The 23,139-nt window shown below is 32.3% G+C and overlaps 1 protein-coding gene across 1 annotated transcript in view; it reads left to right on the forward strand.

Moving 5' to 3' along the window:
- The first annotated feature begins 451 nt into the window (after positions 1-451).
- Positions 452-23,139, forward strand: part of LOC147078565 (uncharacterized) — a 354,146-nt gene continuing 331,458 nt past the window's right edge. The window contains exons 1-2 of the mRNA XM_085960512.1: positions 452-525; positions 6,068-6,618. Of these exons, the coding sequence (XP_085816638.1) occupies positions 6,114-6,618 (505 nt within the window). The 5' untranslated portion in view covers positions 452-525; positions 6,068-6,113. The remainder of the gene's footprint in view (positions 526-6,067; positions 6,619-23,139) is intronic.

Genomic DNA, 23,139 nt, shown 5'->3' on the forward strand with positions numbered 1-23,139 from the left:
ACATGTTCTGCTGAATGCAAATAATAAATATTATTGGAAAAAAGTGTGAATTTATCAGACGCGGGATTTGATTTCATGACCCACCGCTTCAGATGAGGACACTCTACCACTCGTCCATCACGATAATGATCACGATCGTCTAAAACGATCCAGTACGTCCAATATATAACATAATTAAAATATTAAAGTATTGGATGACTATGTTGTAGGTGCGAACTGTGTTTCTACCATATTTTTCCTGTAATTGCGGCAATAGTTGGTATGAAACAACATTTAAGGCAATGCTGCCTTATAGGACGTGTAAGTCGGCCGATGGCAAGAAAGACGTCGGGCAAGAGAGAGAAAATGCGTGGAGCTATGTACGTAATGAGTGTGATGCCAGATCTAAATATACACCCCGCCGAGAGCGAGCGTCGGGACGCTGCGAGACGCTCCGAATCGACGCCGGTCCAGTTCTGTGTCGACTTCCGACGACGAACATCCGTAAGACGCGCCGGAAACCATATCATATTAGTTTTATAGTTGGTAAGCGAATTATCTACTCGCTAAACAAAAATAATACGACTCCATCAAACGCTTCAGATACCGGCAAATCACTCGTAAAAAAATCATTAATTTTACTCATTTACTATCACTGAAAATATCCACCAGACACCGGCATGCAATACTAACCTATAAATATAATGCACTACTGCAGTAAAAATGCAATGCGACTTCTTCTCAGTACCATCGACATATGTGTTTTAATGCGCTAATATAATATTTTTAAATTAATTTACATAAGGCTTACGTAGAAAATCGAGTGACCCCTTGTGAAGAATACGGTGCGTGGGACGTGGTGTGCCAAATAACTCTTCCGATAGAGCTTTTTTCACTACATGCGCTATTTTATGAAAAAAAGTTTGCCGCAGAAAAGCTCTCTTACGTGAACGTACGTGAATTTACGCCAGTGCTTGGGCATGACGAAAAGTATCAATGTGACACGAGAGAACGTTATTGTGCTAAGCAGGAAACCAAAAGCTTTGTTTTGCCAACCGATTGATTCGTCATTGTGATTGATTTGTGTGAGAAAATAAAGTTGAATGTATTTCGTGATATTATTCCAATACTATGAACTCATAAAATAGTGCAGTGTATTAATTTCAATGCGTGATTTAAAAAAATATGTTGCAATATCTCAATAAACTAATATTGATTCTACACCAATATTCTACAATATTTATTCTGTTTTATTTATATTTAAATATAAAGAATTAATAATGAATAATATTATTAAAAAAACGATTGCTAAATAAGATATAATATTTTATACGAATAAGCTTTTATTGAAAGAATTTTACTCAGACTCTAAGTAAATGTGAGGTTTATTTTTTATCAAATATTTTAGTCAAACTTTCTTGCTTCTAGAAATACGGTAAAAAAAACTTTTGGCAGAAGTTGCAGACATCGTGTGAGCGATTTAATTTATTTTAGAATAATCAGGTGCGATTAATATTTTCTCTGACCAGACAAATAACATTTTTTTTAATAATAAATTTGGCCATTACACTTTTTCATGTCTTCATTTCATAATAGAGATGTCGCATTTAGAATAAATATTCAATTAAGGGACATGTCAGTATACAAATTATTAAGATTACTAATTTAAAAAAAGCATTAGGCATTTGAAAAATATATAGGAATGCACATTTTTAACTGACTTATTATTTCACGACAAACATGAAGTAAGATTTTTGTTTTTACAAACAAATCGTCGAATATAGAATAATAGAAATAGTGTAACATTTTCACTCCAAATCATATTTTTTATGGAATTTTATTTATGTCTCCGGTATATTTTTCTATGCTATTTACATAGCATATTATCATAGTATAATTATTAAATATACATAATTCAAAAACGAGCCTTAGAAACATATATAAGTCACATAAGAAAAGTTCTTGAAAAATTTTGAACCACATAGAAATATAATTCACATCTATTGCATTCTGGGCGAAGCAATTTAGAAATAATTAATAGAAGTAGATACTATCCTTTCCAATATTTCTTAATAAAATATCATATGTACGACTTTGAGATATTTTTCTTAACCATCTTTTGTAATCTCAAATCAACGTACTTAAGTATATAAAAGGTTTCAAAATAAATTACTAACGTTTATTCATATATGCGACAAGTTCACTTAAAATTATATTGTATTATTAATATATAAATAATTTTTTCACGACTGAATATAACATAAAATAGTTAGGAATGTGGATTCATAAATCGTGTGTTCGGTGTTGAATACAAAATAAATTAATTCGAAAACACCTACGTTATATAAAAAAATTGATAGTGTTGATATTACCTGATGTTAGAATTAAAGCTTGACAACACACAATTGACTTACAAATCTAAAAGCTCTCGCCCAGATTGCGGTTGTTGCTAATAATTATTCGAACTCTATTTGATCCAAGTTTTTTCAAAGATTTTTCTAATTATTATGATTTTAAGGCTATTCAAAATTATGTTTTATATACATAAGATGCCCATGCAAAATATATTAATAATTATTCGCGTTACATCTCGAACAGCGGATACGCATGACTCAAACATTTCTTTCGTAAAGATATTTTACCAGATGCTTGAATCCGGTGCTATTTTTGAAGACTTTTATAATGACTAATATTAATCAAAATATATATTTTTACTGCCTTTCACGTCTACATAATGATATAATATTACATATTATATTGCCCATTCACACATGGGTACGTAATAATTATTGTTATCAATAAGCATAATTATCTTATGTTTAAATTACTATTGTATTAGACCGAGAACATAGGGGTTGTTGATATAGTAACTTATCTGGCAAATAGTTTTTTTATCTTTCCTTCTTATTATTTATTCTCAATTAGGGGTTTTCTATTATTAAGGAAACAGAAAACGTAGATAAAACCACACATTTAAAGTAAGCTTTTATTATGTAAGTACATAACATACTGTTTAACGTACTACAGTCTGTAGACTTGAAAAAAATACTAATCGTGATTGGACAATCATACTTAATATCATTGAAAATATTCATGATTTCGGAAATTTTATTATTGTAGTTCAAGTTTCTATTTTAAGATTGAATTAAAAAAATACCAGTAGGTACTCATAACAATAACAACAATGTAATAAAGCTTCCTAATTATTTTTCAGAAACTTGGTTAAATTACTTAATTTATTTATATTATATTAATTATTATACTACAGTAAAAATCAACTCTCACTACTTTTATAAAAATCATAGCCCTTTAAAAGCTCCTACCAATAAAATTTGTTGAAATTCATAACCCAAAATCTACTTTTGTATGTATTCTTCTTCTTTTTTCTTTTTTTAACATTACAACAGATCACGAGGCGTGTAGAGAAACAGTAATGCAGTAGTATAAGCGAAAAGACCACATGAACACCCAGGCTTTGAGAAAACTAAATAAACATATTGTTACATGACCGGAAATTTAACCCGGATCCCCCGGGTGACAGCACACTGCCTTACACACTGGAACACGGGAGCGAGGGTAGAAGGCCATCCAAAGAATGAAACCGAATGTGATTTTGAATCATGTACCATACTAAACATATGATTCCTGTTCACGGAAATATCGCGTGTATGTATACTCATACGGTCAGAATTCTATGAACAGAAGTCATCAGTTAAATAATATGACATACGGTACGTAACTACATACGGTTTCAATCAATGGATAACCTCTAGGTAGGTAGTTAAAATTCCTGTTGGATTTATATCGAGGAAGTTTCCCATGTTGAATCGATTTCACAATATTGTAATGAAAAATATTATGCGTGTGCATGATCTCAAACGCAACACGTTGAATACTAAATTGAGTATAATAATAATTACATTATTACAATAGTGAATCTTGAGCCGTCCATTGTTAATGACTGACATACTTTTATAAACAATGTGAAATAGTTGGAGAAGAAAACTGGCCAGTTAATCGCATTGCTTCTTTCGTTGTATATGTTAACATGCTATTTTCTCAGCTATCATCCATTAAACGTATCCAAAATTAACTTTATTCCCAATGGATGATCTTATTTTATCCGTTCCACACTTTACTAAAATGTACGATATTTAACTAGGTACAGTAATACCCTGACTTACGCGAACTCGGAGTTACGCGGTTCTTGATTTTTTTCGTTTGGCAACACTTCAGAGCCAGTTCCACCAGAAAAGCACATGATAATTGCAAGCTTAACAAAAAGATCTCAGCCCAATTTAAAAGGGTTTAAAAATTTAGAAAACCCGACTAAGAACGCGTTATAGTTACAAAGCAAGGAATAAAAATAATATTACCTTGCTAGGAAGAAATTCTGAAGAATTCTGCATGAAAAAAAGAAGGCACTGTGTCGTCAGACGAATTTGTTAGATTTTATGAAGCCATCGACATCGAATTAACTTTTTTACGTTACGCATTAATGTTTTTAATATTTTGTATATATTAATATATACCTACTGCAATTTTATTTAATACTTTTCTTCTTAACTGGTGTTTTTGTTAGTATTTGGTCCCAATTAAACAAAAATTATATGTATTTATAAGCAAAGTTGTACGACTTACGCGAATTCGACTTCTGCGATTTTGGTCGTACCCACCTATCGCGTAACTTCAGGGTATTACTGTACTGTTTTCATTATTTAATTGATGCCAATGCAATTTTTTCACGTTTACTATTTCGTCGCTATGATTGGTTTCCCGAATATCCGTTTTTGTCGAAATCGACCTCTTAATGCAGAATGTTTTTTTGTATCTAATTGGACGAGAACTACCCCTTTCTTTAAATTACTTTGTAATGGTAATGAATACATCATTCATATGCTGTAAAAATAACAATTTAAATACATATCTCCATGTATTTAAATATAGGATTATGAAATTTGTTTTTTGTCTCCTGAACATTTGGTCTATTCGGGAAACCAATCCTACAGCGACGATTTGGCTATAAATCCAAGATTGTATTACAGACAAAATTATATTTTGCTGTTGGCACTGGTTGAAAAAATATGCAGTCGGGCATTGCCAAAATGTCATTATCAGTAAAAAATCGAATTCAATGTGTAGATTGGTAAACGCGCAGGTATTTTTCAGTGTCCGGAAAATTATACGTATCAAATCATAATTTATTTTATCGTGGTCAGTTGTACCAGAAACATATGGCCGTATAGCATTGAGATCAAATTAATATCAAAATAAAACACTTTAAAAATATGTAATAAAACCCACCGGAATATATAGGTAGTAGTAAATTAGAAATACAATCATATCCTATAGGTATATTTATATAAAATTCTGTATGATTCAAAAGTAGGTTAGGAAGTAGGTGCCTGTAAATATCAAGTCGTACCTATGAAATATCTGATAATAATGACAGCGTTATTATCAGATATTAAATACCAATCCATTTCAAAGTAATGTTCTTATTGAATCTAATTGAATTGGAATATTAATCTACTTACTGTCTGCGATATTTCATAAACGACGCATATTTTTTTGATCTCAACAGAATGACCATCTTTTCCCAGTATGACAGCTCACGGTGAACTGTGATACGGCGAAATTAAATACTTACAATTAATTTACATATGTATAGGTAGCTCATTTGCTTAAATAAAATACTGCATTAAATGGGGATGACGTAGAAGATCGTCCCCTCTGATTTTTAAACTGTTTCTTGTCAGCTGTAGCTGCCCATTGATAAACTAATAATATAACATACATAATTTAAAAACATCTCATGATATACCCACTAGGTTCGTAGATTGTATGCGTACGAATACGTATACCGTCGTCAGCGCTACGAGTACATCGGCTGTCAGGTAATTAGTAGCGCTAGTAGGGGTAGGTAAACATCCGCACGCACACCATCGACCAACGGAATCATTGTTTGGTTTTTACTGTATATGGGATGATTTCAAATTATGAACTTCTTAGAATTAGAATATGAATTGAAACTAATACTATTGGTGTGATTGAAAACATGTTAATTAAATGTATTTGTTTGTTTCAGAGATGCTGTTGTGACCCCCGAGTTGACGTGAGATCAACTGAGCGGGATGTCTGGGCAGCAGGGCGCGCCGGGGCGCCGTGGTCGCGGTTCGCCGTCGCCACTCTTCCGCCCCGCGTCGCCGTGGGCTCCGAGCCCTCCGCCCCTTATATCCGGTCCGCGCCATTCCTCCGCGCTGGTTTCTCCGGCGCCCCGCGGATCGCCACTTCCGGCTCCGCGACCCACGTGGCCTTCGCGGGGATCGCCCTTGCCCGCATGGGGCGCGCCTCCTCAAGGTCCGTCTCCATTCAGACGCCTCACGCATTCACCCTCACCCTCCGTTTCCATATCGCCTTATCCAACGTCCCCGGTTATGTGCCGCTCTCCGGAGTATTTTTACTCTTCGCCGTATGATGCGGAACTTGCCGGTGTGCCGTTGGAGCCTCCGAGGCCTTTGCACTATGAGGACGAGGAAGCCAGGGGACCTTCTACGGCGGAAATCATTGCGAATCAATCACAGGACTATGTCGACGAGAAACTAGCTGAATATCAGGCCACCATTCATTTGCTACAAGGTGAGTTTTGAAATAAAACCCTTTTTATCATTATTACTCAGTTTAATTTATGTAAACTTAGCAACATTTAATTATTGTCTTAACTGTCAATTTATTGGTAAAACATGAATTTATATATAAAATAAAAAAAACATTGGCAAATAGTACCAAATCCACATACTTTAATAACGGTTCGGACCTTTTTTGTTCGCTTCGAAGGACCATACACTATAAACTAATACAGAAATGTATTTTTTGTTGACAATGTTCTATTTACTTTGAAAACATGGAAAAATCTTATTCTTTCGTAAAAGGATGAAAATACAGATGATTACTCTGCGAAAACATCTTCTTGGCTACGTAAGGAAGCGCTGTTGGCGACTAAATGGGAGGAGCTGGTTAGTTTGTAATGGAAGTGCGGTTAAAAATGGGCGGAGCATGTTAGTTCACAGTTTTAACACGTAGCCAAGAAGATGTTTTCGCACAGTAATGAACGCGGTTTAAAAGTGAACTTTATCTATATTGCAATAAGGGTGACTATTTAATATTCGAGTATTCTGGTAATGTATTTTTGAAACTAAAACTAAAGATGTTCTATAATATGAAAAAGTGTCCTGATCGTTATTAAAAACTATGTGAATCCAAAGCTCGAAATAGAAAATTTTACAAACCGGAGCGCTCGATAAGTTTCCGAAAATATTAATGTAGTTATCTAGTTTTATGTAAATACGTATATTTTGTAAGAGAGTGTGTGAGATTTTTTGTTATATTGCTTATCTAACTCAGACGGTCAAATTAATTTTTTCACGAGACGGAGCGATAATTTTACCTATTTCATGAACAGGAGCGGCACTCCGGCCATTTTGAGCAGGTACTGTAGTGAATTTTATTTCGTGTTATTTTATTTAATAAACATATGATCTTACATTTCATGTAAAAGTCAAAGATAATTAAAAGAATCGGTATCAACGGGAGCTGTCTGAACAATCTGTAGATATTCAATTGTGGGAAAGATGTATCTATAGGTAGTATGGTATTATTATGACATCTATTTTCTTATCCTAGAAATTGAAATTTCATGATCATAATACAATACAATATTACTGGAAGCGTCGTCAAATCATTGTGGAAATAAGTCTTTATTTGCTTTCCTTCAATCGAAGAAAACTTTTCTGTTATTATACTTACAGTTTCAACAGTCTTATATATTGCGACACACCGATTGCAAAGCTCTGTAATACAGCATTAAACTTTAATTTCTCAAAATAATTATATTCTGTCATATTGCATAATTAACAATCATAGAAAGAAACTGTATGGATATTTTCACTAGCTGAAATGTCACCAATAAATATGAAAGCCTACATATAAAATACATATTTGATTTCAGTTACTTCATAAATTATCTCATCTACGATTTAATTCAGCATGATACCATAGCGCCTGTACATGTGCATGGATTTACTGGAACCAATACTGTATAAATTCAACAATCGCTAATATAACTGTTTACATGTAAAAATGCTGACTGTCTCGTCAATCACATTCTTCAAGCGTAAGCGAGACGTTTTCTTATCATTTGATGGTGCTATTTGACTGGTTGTGAAAAATTATAAACGTCAAAATGCTTTGCGCGGTGTAGTTCGTATTTTATCCAACAGGATACAGCACAAATTGAAACTCAGAAGCTTCTGAATTTTCACGCGACATTTGAACTGTGCGATATCTGCACCTGCGCAGTAGAACGATAGTGGCGAACATGTCGGTAAAAACACTAACTACACTGCGTAGAGACTCATTTTGAAATTAACCGATTTTCACGACCTGTCAAATAGTAGGTACCATACAATGACAACAACGCTTCTCGCTTACTCTTGAAGAATGAGATTGGCGAGACAGTTAGCACTTTCACGTGTGAACAGTATTGGTGCAAGTAAATCCATTTATCTACGCGTAGAGACGTTATAAAGCTATGAATCCAGTTATTATTGCTTTGACGCCGAATTTAAATATTGGCTGCTTTGTGAATAGGTATAATAATTGACAAGACTATTCACCTACCTTCAACATAATATTGGCTCATTTAGATAAAGAGTGGTTTATAATGTGGGCAATATAAAACACATTCCTTAAGAACATGAGATATCAATGTTTAATAGCCTAATAAATTAACAGCATCAGACAAACAAGAAAATAAGATAAGTTAAAAATATAATTAATTATATCGTGAATCGCGTAGGTTTTGAATGGCCTTGCTATGCTAAGGGCAATCTGAAAATAATATTATTTATGAATATGTATTATTTTTAATGAGCGATATTTCGGGATGTCAAATACCCACTGAATTTTATAATAATATAAGTACTACAATATGAAGATAAGATAGAACAAGTCTAATGATCTTGCTTAAGTTTTAAGAGTTCAATATTGATATTTAGCGATAAGACTGCGATGTACTCATAATTGTCTGATCCTGATATCTTACATTTTGGAATGTTTAGTTAATACACACATACAACATTAAAAACTAAAATAAATATATTTTTTTAATTAAATGATAACTTTACAATATTAAATTAAGTTAAATAAACATATGAAGTATTTCTGTACAACAATAGTACAAAATAGTTTGCTATATAATTGAAACCGAATTCCGATAATCGTAAACGCAGAAAACGCCTGAACATGACGTCATGGCGGTATTTTTTAATAACGAAGTATTCGTTATACAACTTTGCCAGTCAATGCAAATGACATATTATACTAAAAGCTACACAATTTTCAATAATTTATCTATAGCTCCGCTTACATAATTCACTTTTGACGATAGTCACGGAGGAATCATCCCCAGTGAACCGTGTAAACGCATATTCATCAACGAATCATCGAAAGTGATCATCCGGAATCAAGAGTAAATGAAGTTCAACTGGTTCTACTTTTTGATCATTTTTTGATCACTACGGATGATTCCAAAAATGCTGCCCATGCACACTACGCCAATGAGTACTGTCACCATTGTTCCCCATTACGTCGCATTACACATGGTTTTATCCACCAACGCCTCTTTTTCCTATTCCCCTTTCTCTCGATGAAAATTCTGCATTCGCAAATTGTTAGAATTCCAACCTGCACCGCAATTTCAATTTCACTTGATACCATTTTGGAATGAATTGAGTACCTATTTCACTTTCGGTGTCACGTGTAAACAAAAAGTGAAAATTCAATTCAGTGCAGATGATCGATCACCCACGATGTAAATCCGCAGTGATTAGTCTAAATGAGCCTTATGCTCCGTACTTGCCTACAACAAACTAAACGGAATAAAATACGTGTTCGTTGAACAATTAATTATTAATAGTATCCACTCTACATCGTGTGTTACGTTTATTTTTATCATTATAATGTAGTTCTTTTCAATATTTCAATAAAGAGACTTTTAAATACTTCATAATTTTTATATATTTTATAATTAGTAGGTAATTTAGAAAACATAGATTTTTCTAAAACAATAAAACGTGTCAATTATTATACTTTTCATTACTATTTATCGTAAATTTTAGAAATCATGCTAAATGCTAGGAATAACTAGGCTCTTTCATGTTGATATTTTTCTTATGCAGTGTGTAAAATAAATTATGCAATATAATATAAACTTCGCCATCACTGCTACGATATTACTTATAACTTGAATCTAAATAGTGATAAATTATTTTCACCTTCTGACATAATAGGTACCTACTATGATTTATACATCACTTAATAATGCTATTATTCTATAGTAGGGTTAATATATGATGAAATCTCGATTCCGAAGTTTACGACGTATACTTTGACCCCCGGAAAATGTTTGGTTACGTTTGGTATCAATCAATATATTCAATTAAAGAATTATTATTAGTTATGAATTTATTTTTAAATGCATTATATTTCAAAACTGTAGTGACTGTACGTACATAATAATATGTATGTAAATGTATGTAGCAGTATATTTTATTAGTATGATAATTCAAATTTAAAGTAAATATTTAATGTTCTATTAAACTTTTCTCCGCAGAAAATAAATAGGTACACTTTCTACGCTACATTATCTGGACTTTTTGTAGTATCTACTTGGACCGAAAATACATATTATGAGATGAAAAAATAACCTCTAAATACAAAGAAATATGCTAAATACAAAATAATCACAAAATATTATGTAATATCACATAAGTATTCGGTAATTATTTTAAGAAATAATGTATGTGAAGGATTGAAATAATTGTATTAATAGGCTTGTAGCAAAGCATGTAATTACATTTAAAATTCCAATGATATTTGTTTTATTCGTATCCCTATATTATGATGCATTAAAAAAAATAATAAAAAATATACCTAGTTACTTCGTTAGTATAAATAAACTAGATATTTATATATTTTTTAAATTATGTGACACATGGTTTCTACCACCCATCACATTTCGTAACAAGAATCGCCCTTTAGAGTAATGCTGGGAGTATCCCAAAAGGTCTATAACATGGCCCCCATAAGAGGGGGCTGATAGGGCTTTACCCTGGGGCCTATCAGCTAGATAATTAAAGTGGAAATATTTGAAAATACAAAAAATTGCTAAAAATACACGTTATAGAACATTACACTACCCTGCCAAGCATCGTGGTCTAGGGACCCGCTTTAGGATGTGGGGGCCATGGTTTATAAGTAATTCCATAACAGCATTTCGTTATATTTCCGATATTCAAGTTAGCCCCAATGTGTTAGGGTGTATTGTATCTGCAAAAAGGTTGGTTATAAAGGCAAATCTTTGAGTCGATACCCGTGTATAACCCCTCGTTCCAACTCGTGCGTGCTTCGTGTCCCATCGGCTGCTAAAAGTGTTATTTTTGACGTTATACGCATAGAATACATCATAGCATTAAATTATTTGTATAACATGTTTCTTGAATTCGGAGTTAAGTGTTATTTTGGAATAGATCTGAAGGAAGAATTACTCAAGATGATATATACCTATACATCATACACTAGTGTTAGGTGTAACTAGTTTGACTACTAATTGTTAATTCGGTGGAACCTAAATGAGAAGATGCATACCTTTTGGAAACCAGGTCGCAATAGTCGATCAGCCCATCTAAACGCCAGGTAGTATTGATACTATTAATTTATTTTTATTCAGTGATGCAACAGTTCAAGTGAAGCTTTAGCCTCGTTCACTGTTTCGCCCAGTCTTCTACCAACAGTGTCACCCCAAGGCAAAAGTCGATTTATGCAAAATTAAAATGCCACCCCTGGCATTTTTAGTCCTGAATTATATATATAAATAATTTATTTTATAATGTATTTTATTATTTCTACTCGGGTATCTTGAAGGGATAAATACAATAAGAATATTTTAGTCGATCGCACCATGGATCCATGGGAATCAAGTTAAAAAAAATAAAAAGCGTGTACCTACCTACCTACGTTCCGTTGTGATAGACACAATTTCATTGATAATTTGAAGAGGAAGCGTTGACCATTTCCATTTTTATTTCCTTAACCAGCTTACTTGAAAATAATTTCCAAATTAATCATTATATAGTTCGGCTTCACATCGTCGTATTACCTACTTGATATTTATTGTATTACTCAAATCCTGCCGCAAGAGTGAGTGAGAGAGAGAGAGAATAGGTAAATCCCCGTACTTTTTTAAACTGTTTAAAACTGAATTTAATCTTACTGTCGCACAGTAGGATCTTCGCAGTGTAATGAGTGCCCAAAAGAAGATCAAAAGTTTTTCACGATCAGTGGAAAATTAAGTATTTCTTTGTAATGATGAAAGAGTTGTTTAATTTGTAACGCATGTGTCCTCAAACAAATATAATAAGTTTATTTAAATTGAAGAATGACAGTGGGAGAATGTTATTGATTAAAACTAGTTTCGATACTGGATAGTAGATCACAGCCTACTTAAAGTTGGATATACATATAATATAATTATATGTAGAGGAGGTTCCTAGATGTATTTTTATACGTGTTTTTAAAAGTTAGTCTCCTTTCGATGAAACCTACTTTCAAAGGTATTATTGTATTGTATTATTTTCTTTATGCCATTTATCTGGCGTCCATTAGAATATACCAACCCTAAGAAGTGCTTGACCTGCGAACTTCCTCGGGACGCCACTGTTTGCTCTCTTTTTTCAGTTGTTTACGATAGGCATTTTCTCACAATACTATCCTCCCGTATAGATAATATTATTATCCAGGGCTGTCCCGTGGGTAAGGTGATGCGGGTCGGAAAGAACAGATAACAACGTGTAATTTAACACATTTTCCACTACATTACCCCATAGTTACACATTCAGTATTAATTACCGATCAAGCAAGTCGTAATTAAACTGTATTGTCTTGGTATTCAGCCCTTCGTATTCAGCGCAAATTATATTTTATATGTAAATAGTCATGATAGTTTGATAGTAGATTGTTTAGAAATATACATAGGTACCAGTGGCGAAGGGTGGAGGTAAGCTGTTGAGATCCGCCATAAATATTGCACACTAAACTTTGTCAGTCATACACATTTGTTTTGATTGAAATAAGACTACATTATTTTACAGATGGTATAGGTTAGTTTTTAAAATTCAATTAAACTCTGAGAAAACCAAGGCATAATATAAAATAGTCAAATACTCGTATATCTATAAAATATCTAAAATTAGGCAATTAACTCATACATAACGTTGAATATTTTATAGATAGAATAATATTTTTTTATCTACCTACTGTAAATAATTTGATTTAGACAGGAATTAATGAATTTAAAAAAAATGAACCAACGATATATGGAATATGTATTCTTCATCCAACGAAAACAAATAAGTACCTGTAAATGAAAAAGTGTGCACAATTTTGTCGTATCGCCCAAAATATAACAAACTATTATGGTTTGGTTTAGGGAGTGTTTAATTGATTTTTAAAAACTGACCAATACTATCTGTAAATTAAATTGTAGTCTTAGTTCAGTAAAAACAAATATGTATGACTAATAAAGTTTAATGTGCACTATTTATTGCGGATCTTAACAGCCTACCTCCACCCTTCACTGCTGATAGGTATATACTATTATACACCTATACAGCATAATAATAAGAATTACCTATATATTATCTATATACTAGCTGACCCGGCAAACGTTGTTCTGCCATATAAATTATTTCTAGTGAATATTTTGGTTGTTAAATAAAAAATAACGAATGTATCGTAAGTATGTGGGGATGGGATCTATGACAGAAAGAGGAATAGAGCGCTGTAGACGATGACCGCCGATAAAAACAAAAAAACATCAACCATTCATTTTCTCAATTCAAAATGACTAATGATGTTCATAATGAATGAATTACCTGTGACAGGATCTCGTTGTTTAATGTTTATGCAATATCCGTCTTGTCCCTTCCAGAAAATTAGCGGATATTGGAGAGCGTCGTATGAACGGTGTGTGTCAGCGATGAACTCCAGATTATTGTTTCTTCTTCGAATCACGATTTCTCGCGTCGATGTGCGGTCGCCAACCATGATTCCAGCAATGTCGTCAACAACAGGTGCATTAAATCGACGCACGTGCTCTCCAGCTGGTGTTTTATCAGGATTGATGACAATAGCGTCATTGTCACTTTGCAATTCGTGCATGTGTGCTTTGAAGAATTTCAATAATTCATTGTGCTCATGGAAATAGGCAAATTGAGGCCATTGTAGCCGCAACGTGCATCCACATGATTGATGTTTTCACCGCCCATGAAGTAGATTTGTAAAAATGTATGTGGTTTGCTTGGCATTGGCAGCAATGAGCCTACTTTGTGGTATACTTGGCCTTTGATTTTGAACGTAGAATGGAATTGTTGACCATTTGCCGCAGTATTGTGAACTATTTCTGTTGCTCCGAACGAAGTCATTTGGAAGCATGAATTGAAAGTGCGAATGGACTTCAGGAACAGGTTTGAATCTGGAACCGTGCCGATGAGCAAGCCGTTCAATGGATCTGGTGGTATCTCAATTTCTGGTAGTTGCACTTTTCCTGATGCGCAACACATCCCGGCTGACTCATGTTTGAATTTGAGCGCATGACAATGGGGACATTCTTTGTCCATATCACCAATCAGCACTTTCGGATGAGCGGAATATTCAATATCTGGCTCGTACTCGAATGCGAGACGAAGGAACGAAGCGGATGTAAATGTTCGATGTACTTGTTGGCGTTGTCGGTCATTTGCTCTGCGTGTGTTAACTACGAACCGGCGCGCTTGGCTCCGTTCCAATTGTCGTTGTTGATTTCGTTCAGCTCGTGCCTCTTATGATTGAGATGCACGCAATTACGACATGCTTACACGCACGTTTTTGTTCCCTTGTTGGATTTGTTCGTCTGTTCTTTCTGCTCTACTATTTTGCATGTTTGTTGCTTTATTCGTTCGACGGCCTAAATGCCCCCCCTTGCGTCTTGCTGGCATTATGCACTGTAATACACGCACATAAAAATAGATAAATTAAAATAAATCGTACAAAATTTTGCACGCACTGCGTTGTGATATGCCGAATGAAATGTCAAAATGACGCGACACTTCTCTTGAATTCTTCTCGGACGTAGCGCCATCTGTCATTCAACAACATAAATAATTTCGTTCTGTTTGAAATACGAACGACGGTTAAATTTGTTCATACAAAAATAATAAAATCGCGATTAAAAAATGGGAGGGTGGGGGTAGGAGGGTTAAAATTTGGGGTTATAGGTATTTTTTATGCCAAATAATAAAAAAAATACAAAAAAAAAATTGTCAAAAAAATAAAAGAAAATTTTTCTGGATAGAGATACCCTAATCACCTAGCGGTATGATATATACTTGTTGACCTATTCTCATACCTAACAAATATACATAAAAAAATTCATAAAAATCGGTCGAGCCATTTCGGAGGAGTTCGACCACAAACATCGTGACACGAGATTTTTATATATATAGAGATATTAGCTAGCGACTTATTTTAATCAACACGAATACAACTAAATCATTCTCATCACTCATCATCACTTTTGGTATGAGTTATGAATGAATACTGTTCGGAGAAAGTATTACAAATAAAAAAGAGATTAAAACGCAAAACACCAAAATATTAATTAAATGATGCATACGCTGGAAATTGTTAATTTTAATTTACTAAAGGATTCTCCAAAATATCCATTGACAGTCCATTGTAAATAAATGTTTATAATCACCGAAATGACAATCGGACATGATATTACCCAATGGTCACTATATTGCCCTTCCAATGAAGAAGGCAGTAACTCCCAAAATTTGTGAAATTGAGTTATGAATGCCATCCGTTAGATAATTTTGAAAGCTAAATTCTGTTAACTTTAAAATCAGTATAACTAAAATACCGTTAAAATCATTAGTGAAAAAATAGACATCTTCTAAAATAATACAATTTTTTTAGCAAAAAGGCAGTAATTGCACCTATTCATTGCAGTTACTGCTGTTTATTATTACTTTGTTTGTATTGTAACATCCTACTAATAAAAATTATCACCGTTTTTTATTAATTCACAGTACCTACCTACTAAAGTTAAAAAAAAACAGATGTCATTTATCTCAAAAGTGTGTGAGATTCAGGTACTACCTTCTTCCTTAGAAGGGCAGTATAGTTAGACCGTGACTTGAAACTGAAAACTTCGATAGTAGTGCTAGTTATTGCTCATTTGTGTTTAACCGGTTAACTGCCCAAAGCGTCTTTGTACGCCCTAATTACACCAATTCTTATGTTAATTACTATCAATTAACTAATTGCGGCATAGAAAGGAATAAAAAAAGATTGTTGCATACCTATTGAAATAAATGGTAATAATTTGAACGAAATATATAAAAAAAAGTCTTCATTTAATGCGAACAGGTTACCGCATTGCATTCGAAGACAATCAATATTTGCCAATACCATCGTAATTCGTAGCTCAGTGCCACGGCCTTGCATGCACAAGTATGGGGGGGGGGGGGGGTGTGGGACGAAGAAAATGTCGTTGAGGAGCACAGTTAACACGTCTGACTTGATTCCACGTGCATCTGATTACAACCAAGTAAGATGGAGTAATAATTATTGTAGATAACCGCCTTGTTTATGGAATTTATTGCGAACAGGTTACCGTATTGCATTCGAAGATACTCAATAACTAGCACTATCATCGTACGTTTCAATTCAGTGTCACGGACTGGGCTATAGTTGGCCTTGGATAGTACCATAACAATAGTAATATTGTAAAATAAAACATTTTAAAATCCAATAATGAAAAAGAGATTTAACGGAACTGGCAAATGGCAATTAGTGAAGAAAACGTTTAGAGATAATAATAATATAGTAAACACGTGGCTGTAACTACATTAAACCAAAACACGTCTCAGCCAAAAGCCCTGTGTCTCATGGTTTAATTTATTTCTTCGGTTAAAGTAGGGCATTTAAAACCGATTATTTCCTAGTCTCCTTTTGTACTTTATACATACGTCTCGCCATTAAACTATTTTTTCTTCGGAATATAGAAAGTTCCTTTAAGTCGGCGGACTTAATTTTTTTGTCAGTGCCGGAATAAGTTTAATGGCTTGGATGATTGCCAGGGTGGGACGAGTTGCGGCACAATCCGGCTTCAAAAAATACTTGCCCACGCAGAATCAACTGTAATATTTGTTTATTCGACCTTTATAAAATACAGAAAATAAACAGTCTCCGCTATGAATGTATAAGCTTTCTTGTCCTAAAAGTGTAGGTTTACCACGTGAAGCGAAATATTGATTGACGTGTTCAATTGAGCTTTGAACAATTTAAAATATACCCTAAGAGTATAAAAATCTTAATTTCAGAATAGCATCAAAACTCACTAAACTTACATAATGAATAATATAATTTTATCAATTTAAACAATTTAAAATATACCCTAAGAGTATAAAAAGATTAATTTTCAGAATAGCATCAAAACTCACTAAACTTACATAATGAATAATATAATTTTATCAATTTAAACAATTTAAAATATACCCTAAGAGTATAAAAAGATTAATTTTCAGAATAGCATCAAAACTCACTAAACTTACATAATGAATAATATAATTTTATCAATTTAAACAATTTAAAATATACCCTAAGAGTATAAAAAGATTAATTTTCAGAATAGCATCAAAACTCACTAAACTTACATAATGAATAATATAATTTTATCAATTTAAACAATTTAAAATATACCCTAAGAGTATAAAAAGATTAATTTTCAGAATAGCATCAAAACTCACTAAACTTACATAATGAATAATATAATTTTATCAATTTAAACAATTTAAAATATACCCTAAGAGTATAAAAAGATTAATTTTCAGAATAGCATCAAAACTCACTAAACTTACATAATGAATAATATAATGTTATCATTAAGAGTGACTTAAAAAAAAAGATTATTACGAGTGTAAGACGTCTTCTTGTACTAATACTCCAATACATAGTTGAGTCGCCTAGATTCATAACTCACATTTTGCAATTTTGTAATTGTTGAGTTAAATTGTTAAATAATCTATATAAAGAAAAATAGTTTTCATAACTCACATTTTGCGATTTTGTAATTGTTGAGTTAAATTGTTAAATAATCTATATAAAGAAAAATAGTTTGATATCAAAAGTCACTTTAAACCATGTGAAAACCGTTGACAAAGTTGACTGTTGGTATCATACTCATAACTCACATTTTTCAATGAATAATGGAGTTCTGTCATCACGGCTTTTCTAACCAATCACGGAGCTCTATTTCTCATATTGTGCTGTGTGTCTGCAGGCTTAGGAGTATATATTTAAAAAAAATGTAAATCGACTCACTCACTTGTTAACATTCAAGGGAGTTCAATACTTTTCTTCTAATTACAAAAGATAGTGCTCTGGAGTTTTTTTGCGATTATCTCAAAACTCGTTTTTTGGAATATGTAAGTTATGACTCTAGGCAACTCAGTTATTCCTTAACCTTATGCCCAACATTGGTTTTCACATGTTCTAGAATCTAGTTGGACTCGAGTTATTCTTACGGTGACCACATTTTCTTAGCGGAATTAGGAGACATATTGAGTTTTTTTGAATTCTCTTTAAAAAGGTTAAATTTATAGTAAGTTTTGAAAATTCCGTCTTGAATGAAATTAATTCCCTCCACAATGAAAATCAACTGATTTTACAACCGAATATTAAAAGAATTAAACAAAAGGCCCACTGGTTTTTTCATGTTACAAAATTTTGGTATTTTCGCCTATAATTTGACCATACAATTTATTTCCGTCCCCCCTTTTATATGGAAAATATTGTATTCCCAGAAAATATAGCACTTCTTCAGCAACAATTAAAAAGTCAGACTTCATTCCACACTCGCAAGTGGTGTCAGATGTTTTCTCGGATTCGACAAAAATAAAGTTGCATTTTGAAAATAAAAGACAACACCGGTGTTTCAAAAAAAGGACGCATGCTCAAATAAAGGACAGATAGCAACAGCTTAATCTGTTTTCAAAAAAATATATCTTGTACTCATAGAGCATCATAGATGTATGCACATGTTTATATTGCGAAATTGTACATTTTGAAATATTGTACAAGTGAAATTAGTAACGTCATTACATAATTGACTAAAATTTAAATTTAGTTTTTCATTTTAATGTTAATTACCTACTTTTATGGTGAATTATGTTCTTAATAATTTATCATACTTAATGCATTTTAATACGAGTATCTAAGCAAGTGCATATTTATTTCTGCATGTAAAATAGACTTCCTTCTGAAATATAAATGAAATAAGTGCATTGTCACCTACACAAATGTGACCTCAGCTTATTCTTTTTTTTCCTCTGAGAAGAGTTTCCAATAAACGAATGGTATGAAATAATACATTGTATAAGAGATTCCGAAATACAACATTCCTCGTATGTTATTAAGTTGATATTATGTGCCACAGTGTGGCAACACCTGTTAGACATAAACAATATTTTGGCGCTATTTTATGGTTTGAAAAATTGGCCACTTGCTTGCGTGCATATTATTAAATACCTACGTAACAATGTGACCTCAGAAAAAAAGTCACGGACTATCAATATCGTATCACGTAGTTTTGACAAAAAATATTTTTAATACAAATTAACAAAGAAGTGCAGGTAACATATTTACGTTTCAATATCTACTTAGATCAGTCGGGTTTGCGTGGGAGGACGGGATTTATGAAGTGAAATACAAAAGACATTTGCAAATAAAACAGAATCTATTTATACGTCTCGCTGTGTGATGTTCGGTTTTGGACATTTCATTATTTATGTCTTCCATTTTGGCATACCGCTGTTTCCTTGCCTATGTGTTACTACCGTGACGTAAAAAAATGTGAAATAATAATAATAATATAATATTAGTAGGTATGCAAACAGAAGTTGTAAATAATGAAAAAAAGAAAATTTCAGAGTTAGTTAGTAAAAGCAGTTATTTCAAGGATGATAATAGAACACTTTGCTCCAAAATAGACCGATTATGGTATCATAGAACTACATTTTGGGATTCCGCTCCATTTATTTCGTGATTGAATTGTAACAAATTTGAATTTGAATCAGTTTTGATTCAAATAATAATTTGAATAATTTGAATTTGAACAAATTGTAAAATTTGAAGATAAAATTACTAACAATCACCTTGTACGAAAAAGCAATGACATGGTTATTAATAATTCTTAAAAAAAGGTATACAATAAATTAAGTAATATATTGTACATAGAATCTAAAAAAAATGTTTTTATTATAGGTACAACAGAATTAAGGAATGTATGTTTAATAAATTTGATTAGGAATTCAGTCAACTTCTGAATCAAAACAGATTCAATAGTGGTTTCTTATGGATAATTAATTAATGGTAAATACAGACAGCACTTTACTGAAATATTGTTTAAGTATTGGTTTGGTATCTTAATAGTTAAAACTGACGTTCAGAAAGCAAAAGATATGTCTTCGAATTCCACTCGGTCCATATTTTTTTCTAGAGCTTTCTATAATATATCGGAAGCTTTTCAAATATATTTATATTGTGTATAATTATATTTTTTTCGTGTCTTTTTTCTATGATATTTAAAATAGTGAAAATGCATATAAATAAGTATTGCAGATTTTTGCTGTACTCTAATTTAAGCACTTGGAATATTTCTAGTCTACTATTTAAGTGTGAGACAACCCAAGTCATAAAAAAGCAGCTGCACTTTAAAAAAATCACCTCTTTTCATAAATTTCACGATGTTTTCATGGAATTTTTCTGAAAAACTCAGGAGTAATGGGTAATAATTTGTGTGTTGCATATATTTTTTAAAAGTGTGTTAGAAAATCTCATTCATTTTTTATGAGAAAGTGTTTATTGAAAGTGGTGAGATACTATTTACCATTATACCAACTTGTGATGGTAACGAGAAACAATTCTCTCCGTAGAATTTAGAAAACAGAATTTTAATTCATACGCGGAATGTGGTGTAATTGTATTATAATTCTTGGGGATATAATTTTTGTAATTAGAAAGAATCAAATAAACTGGTGTGGTTGTTTGTATTGGTAACCATAGCTAAAATAATATTCTGTGCGTTAGCGCACTGAAACTTTTGTTTATAGTTGCAAGCCTGGCTCTTTTTCAGCCTGTTTTGAAGTTTTACAACACCGTTAATCTAAATATCTAATAATGATAAATGTTAAGTTTCAGGTGTTCATTAGTAGAATTTGCACACATTATGTATTGCATTACTTCATGGAATCGTAGATACTAAGTATATAAATGTTTGAGTGAATCTAAAATTGGGAAGAAATACCTTCATTTCTGATAGACGCGAAAGAGTATGAAGTCGCTATAAATAAACCTGTATAATTAATTTGTAGAAAATTATTATAATTAGTTCTCGTTCTTTTTTTGAGTCTCATTTACGTAATAATATATTATTTTGGCTTCACTTATTTAATAATATTGTCTTCAACACCTTTGATTGTATTTATCAATTATTAGTTAAAAGTTTCTTTTATAATTTTCGCAATCAATGGAATTAATTTAAATAATCAAAAAAATTATCATTTCCTTAATACGAGAATGTTCAACTTTACGCAAAAATTATCAAATAAAATATATTATAACGTCTAAATATAGAAGTGTAGGTATTTAGTACGATGAAGCCGGTATATTTTACGGGAGTTTAATCCAGAGTGACAGTCGCATGAGGGAGTCACCACGCGAGCCCGATTGCGCTATTATTATTACTACACAGGCAATGCGACGGCTTTGGTGCAGAGAGAGAGAGAGAGTGGTAGTGTGTGTGTGTATCTGTGTGTATCTGTGTATATGTATATGTGTGTGTGCTACGCTGCGTTACAGACAGATATATCAAGACAAATATATATTGTAATAATATTGTTTCACTGATGATTTTTGATGTTTGGGAATAATACATAAACCAATAACTAATATGTACCAATAGATAAGATTGGAAGCGCTTACATAACGTATTTATATCTTTTAAACGAAACCAGTACGATTCTGAAGCTCATTATTTAAAGATAAAGTTAAAAATGATTTATAGACCTAGACTCTAGACAATGTGGAAAGTAAACACACTTTTCAAACTGTAGCATCACTTTACGAATTTTATTATGTTAAAGTGTTATATACCCGCGTACATTTTTAAATAAATATGTATTCCTTAGTGATGTTTAAAAGCTACCAGAGCTTTAAGTTTGTTTACATGAAGCTACTGCGAGAGAATTTAATCAGTCATCTATCTTAAGTTCTTTCGAAAATACTGTGGAAAATAGACGAACGAGTTAAAAAATAATTGGAATTAACAGGGGAAATAAAGACGCTAATACAGCAGACACACCTAGTATTTATAAATAATTCTAAGAACTATCAATAATTATTCGTTTAAATTCAAAATGACGATATTTCATTCAGATATCTCCCTGATGCACCTGCTGTTTTTAACTGTATTTTTTTTAAATCGTTTTATTATTAGGCTGAACTTAATTTTAATTAATATTTACAATAACATTTTGTGTGTAAAACTATGTATTGGGTAGATATTATGTATAAACAATTACAAGATAAAAAGAACTTTTTATAGGTATACCACGTTTTTAAATTTTCTGTTGAATCATATAAACTTGACAATTCTATGTATTAATAAAAACTTTTTATTGTACTTGATAGAAATACTGAATAAATATAGAATATTGAAATGTCATTTTGACATTTCATATCGATTTCCATAGTAACTCACGTATATATTAATAATTTAGTTGCTAGGACCCCCTTAGCAACCAACAATAATAACTTTCCATACAAAAGAGAATTAACTGAAAATGAATTCAATTCTGCTTAAAAATGGCTAAAAGTATTAAAAGAATGCATTGTCGTCGTGTTCTGATATATTCTAAAAGTTTCAAATGTCTAGCTAGTCGGGAAGTTAGTTAAAAATCTTCAATCGTCCAATACAAATCTTGGACAAACAAGAAAAAG

This window comes from Rhyacophila brunnea, unplaced genomic scaffold, assembly GCF_057557595.1.
Source record: "Rhyacophila brunnea isolate RB1 unplaced genomic scaffold, BYU_Rbru_1.0 scaffold_11, whole genome shotgun sequence".
In the NCBI taxonomy this organism is placed as follows: domain Eukaryota; kingdom Metazoa; phylum Arthropoda; class Insecta; order Trichoptera; family Rhyacophilidae; genus Rhyacophila; species Rhyacophila brunnea.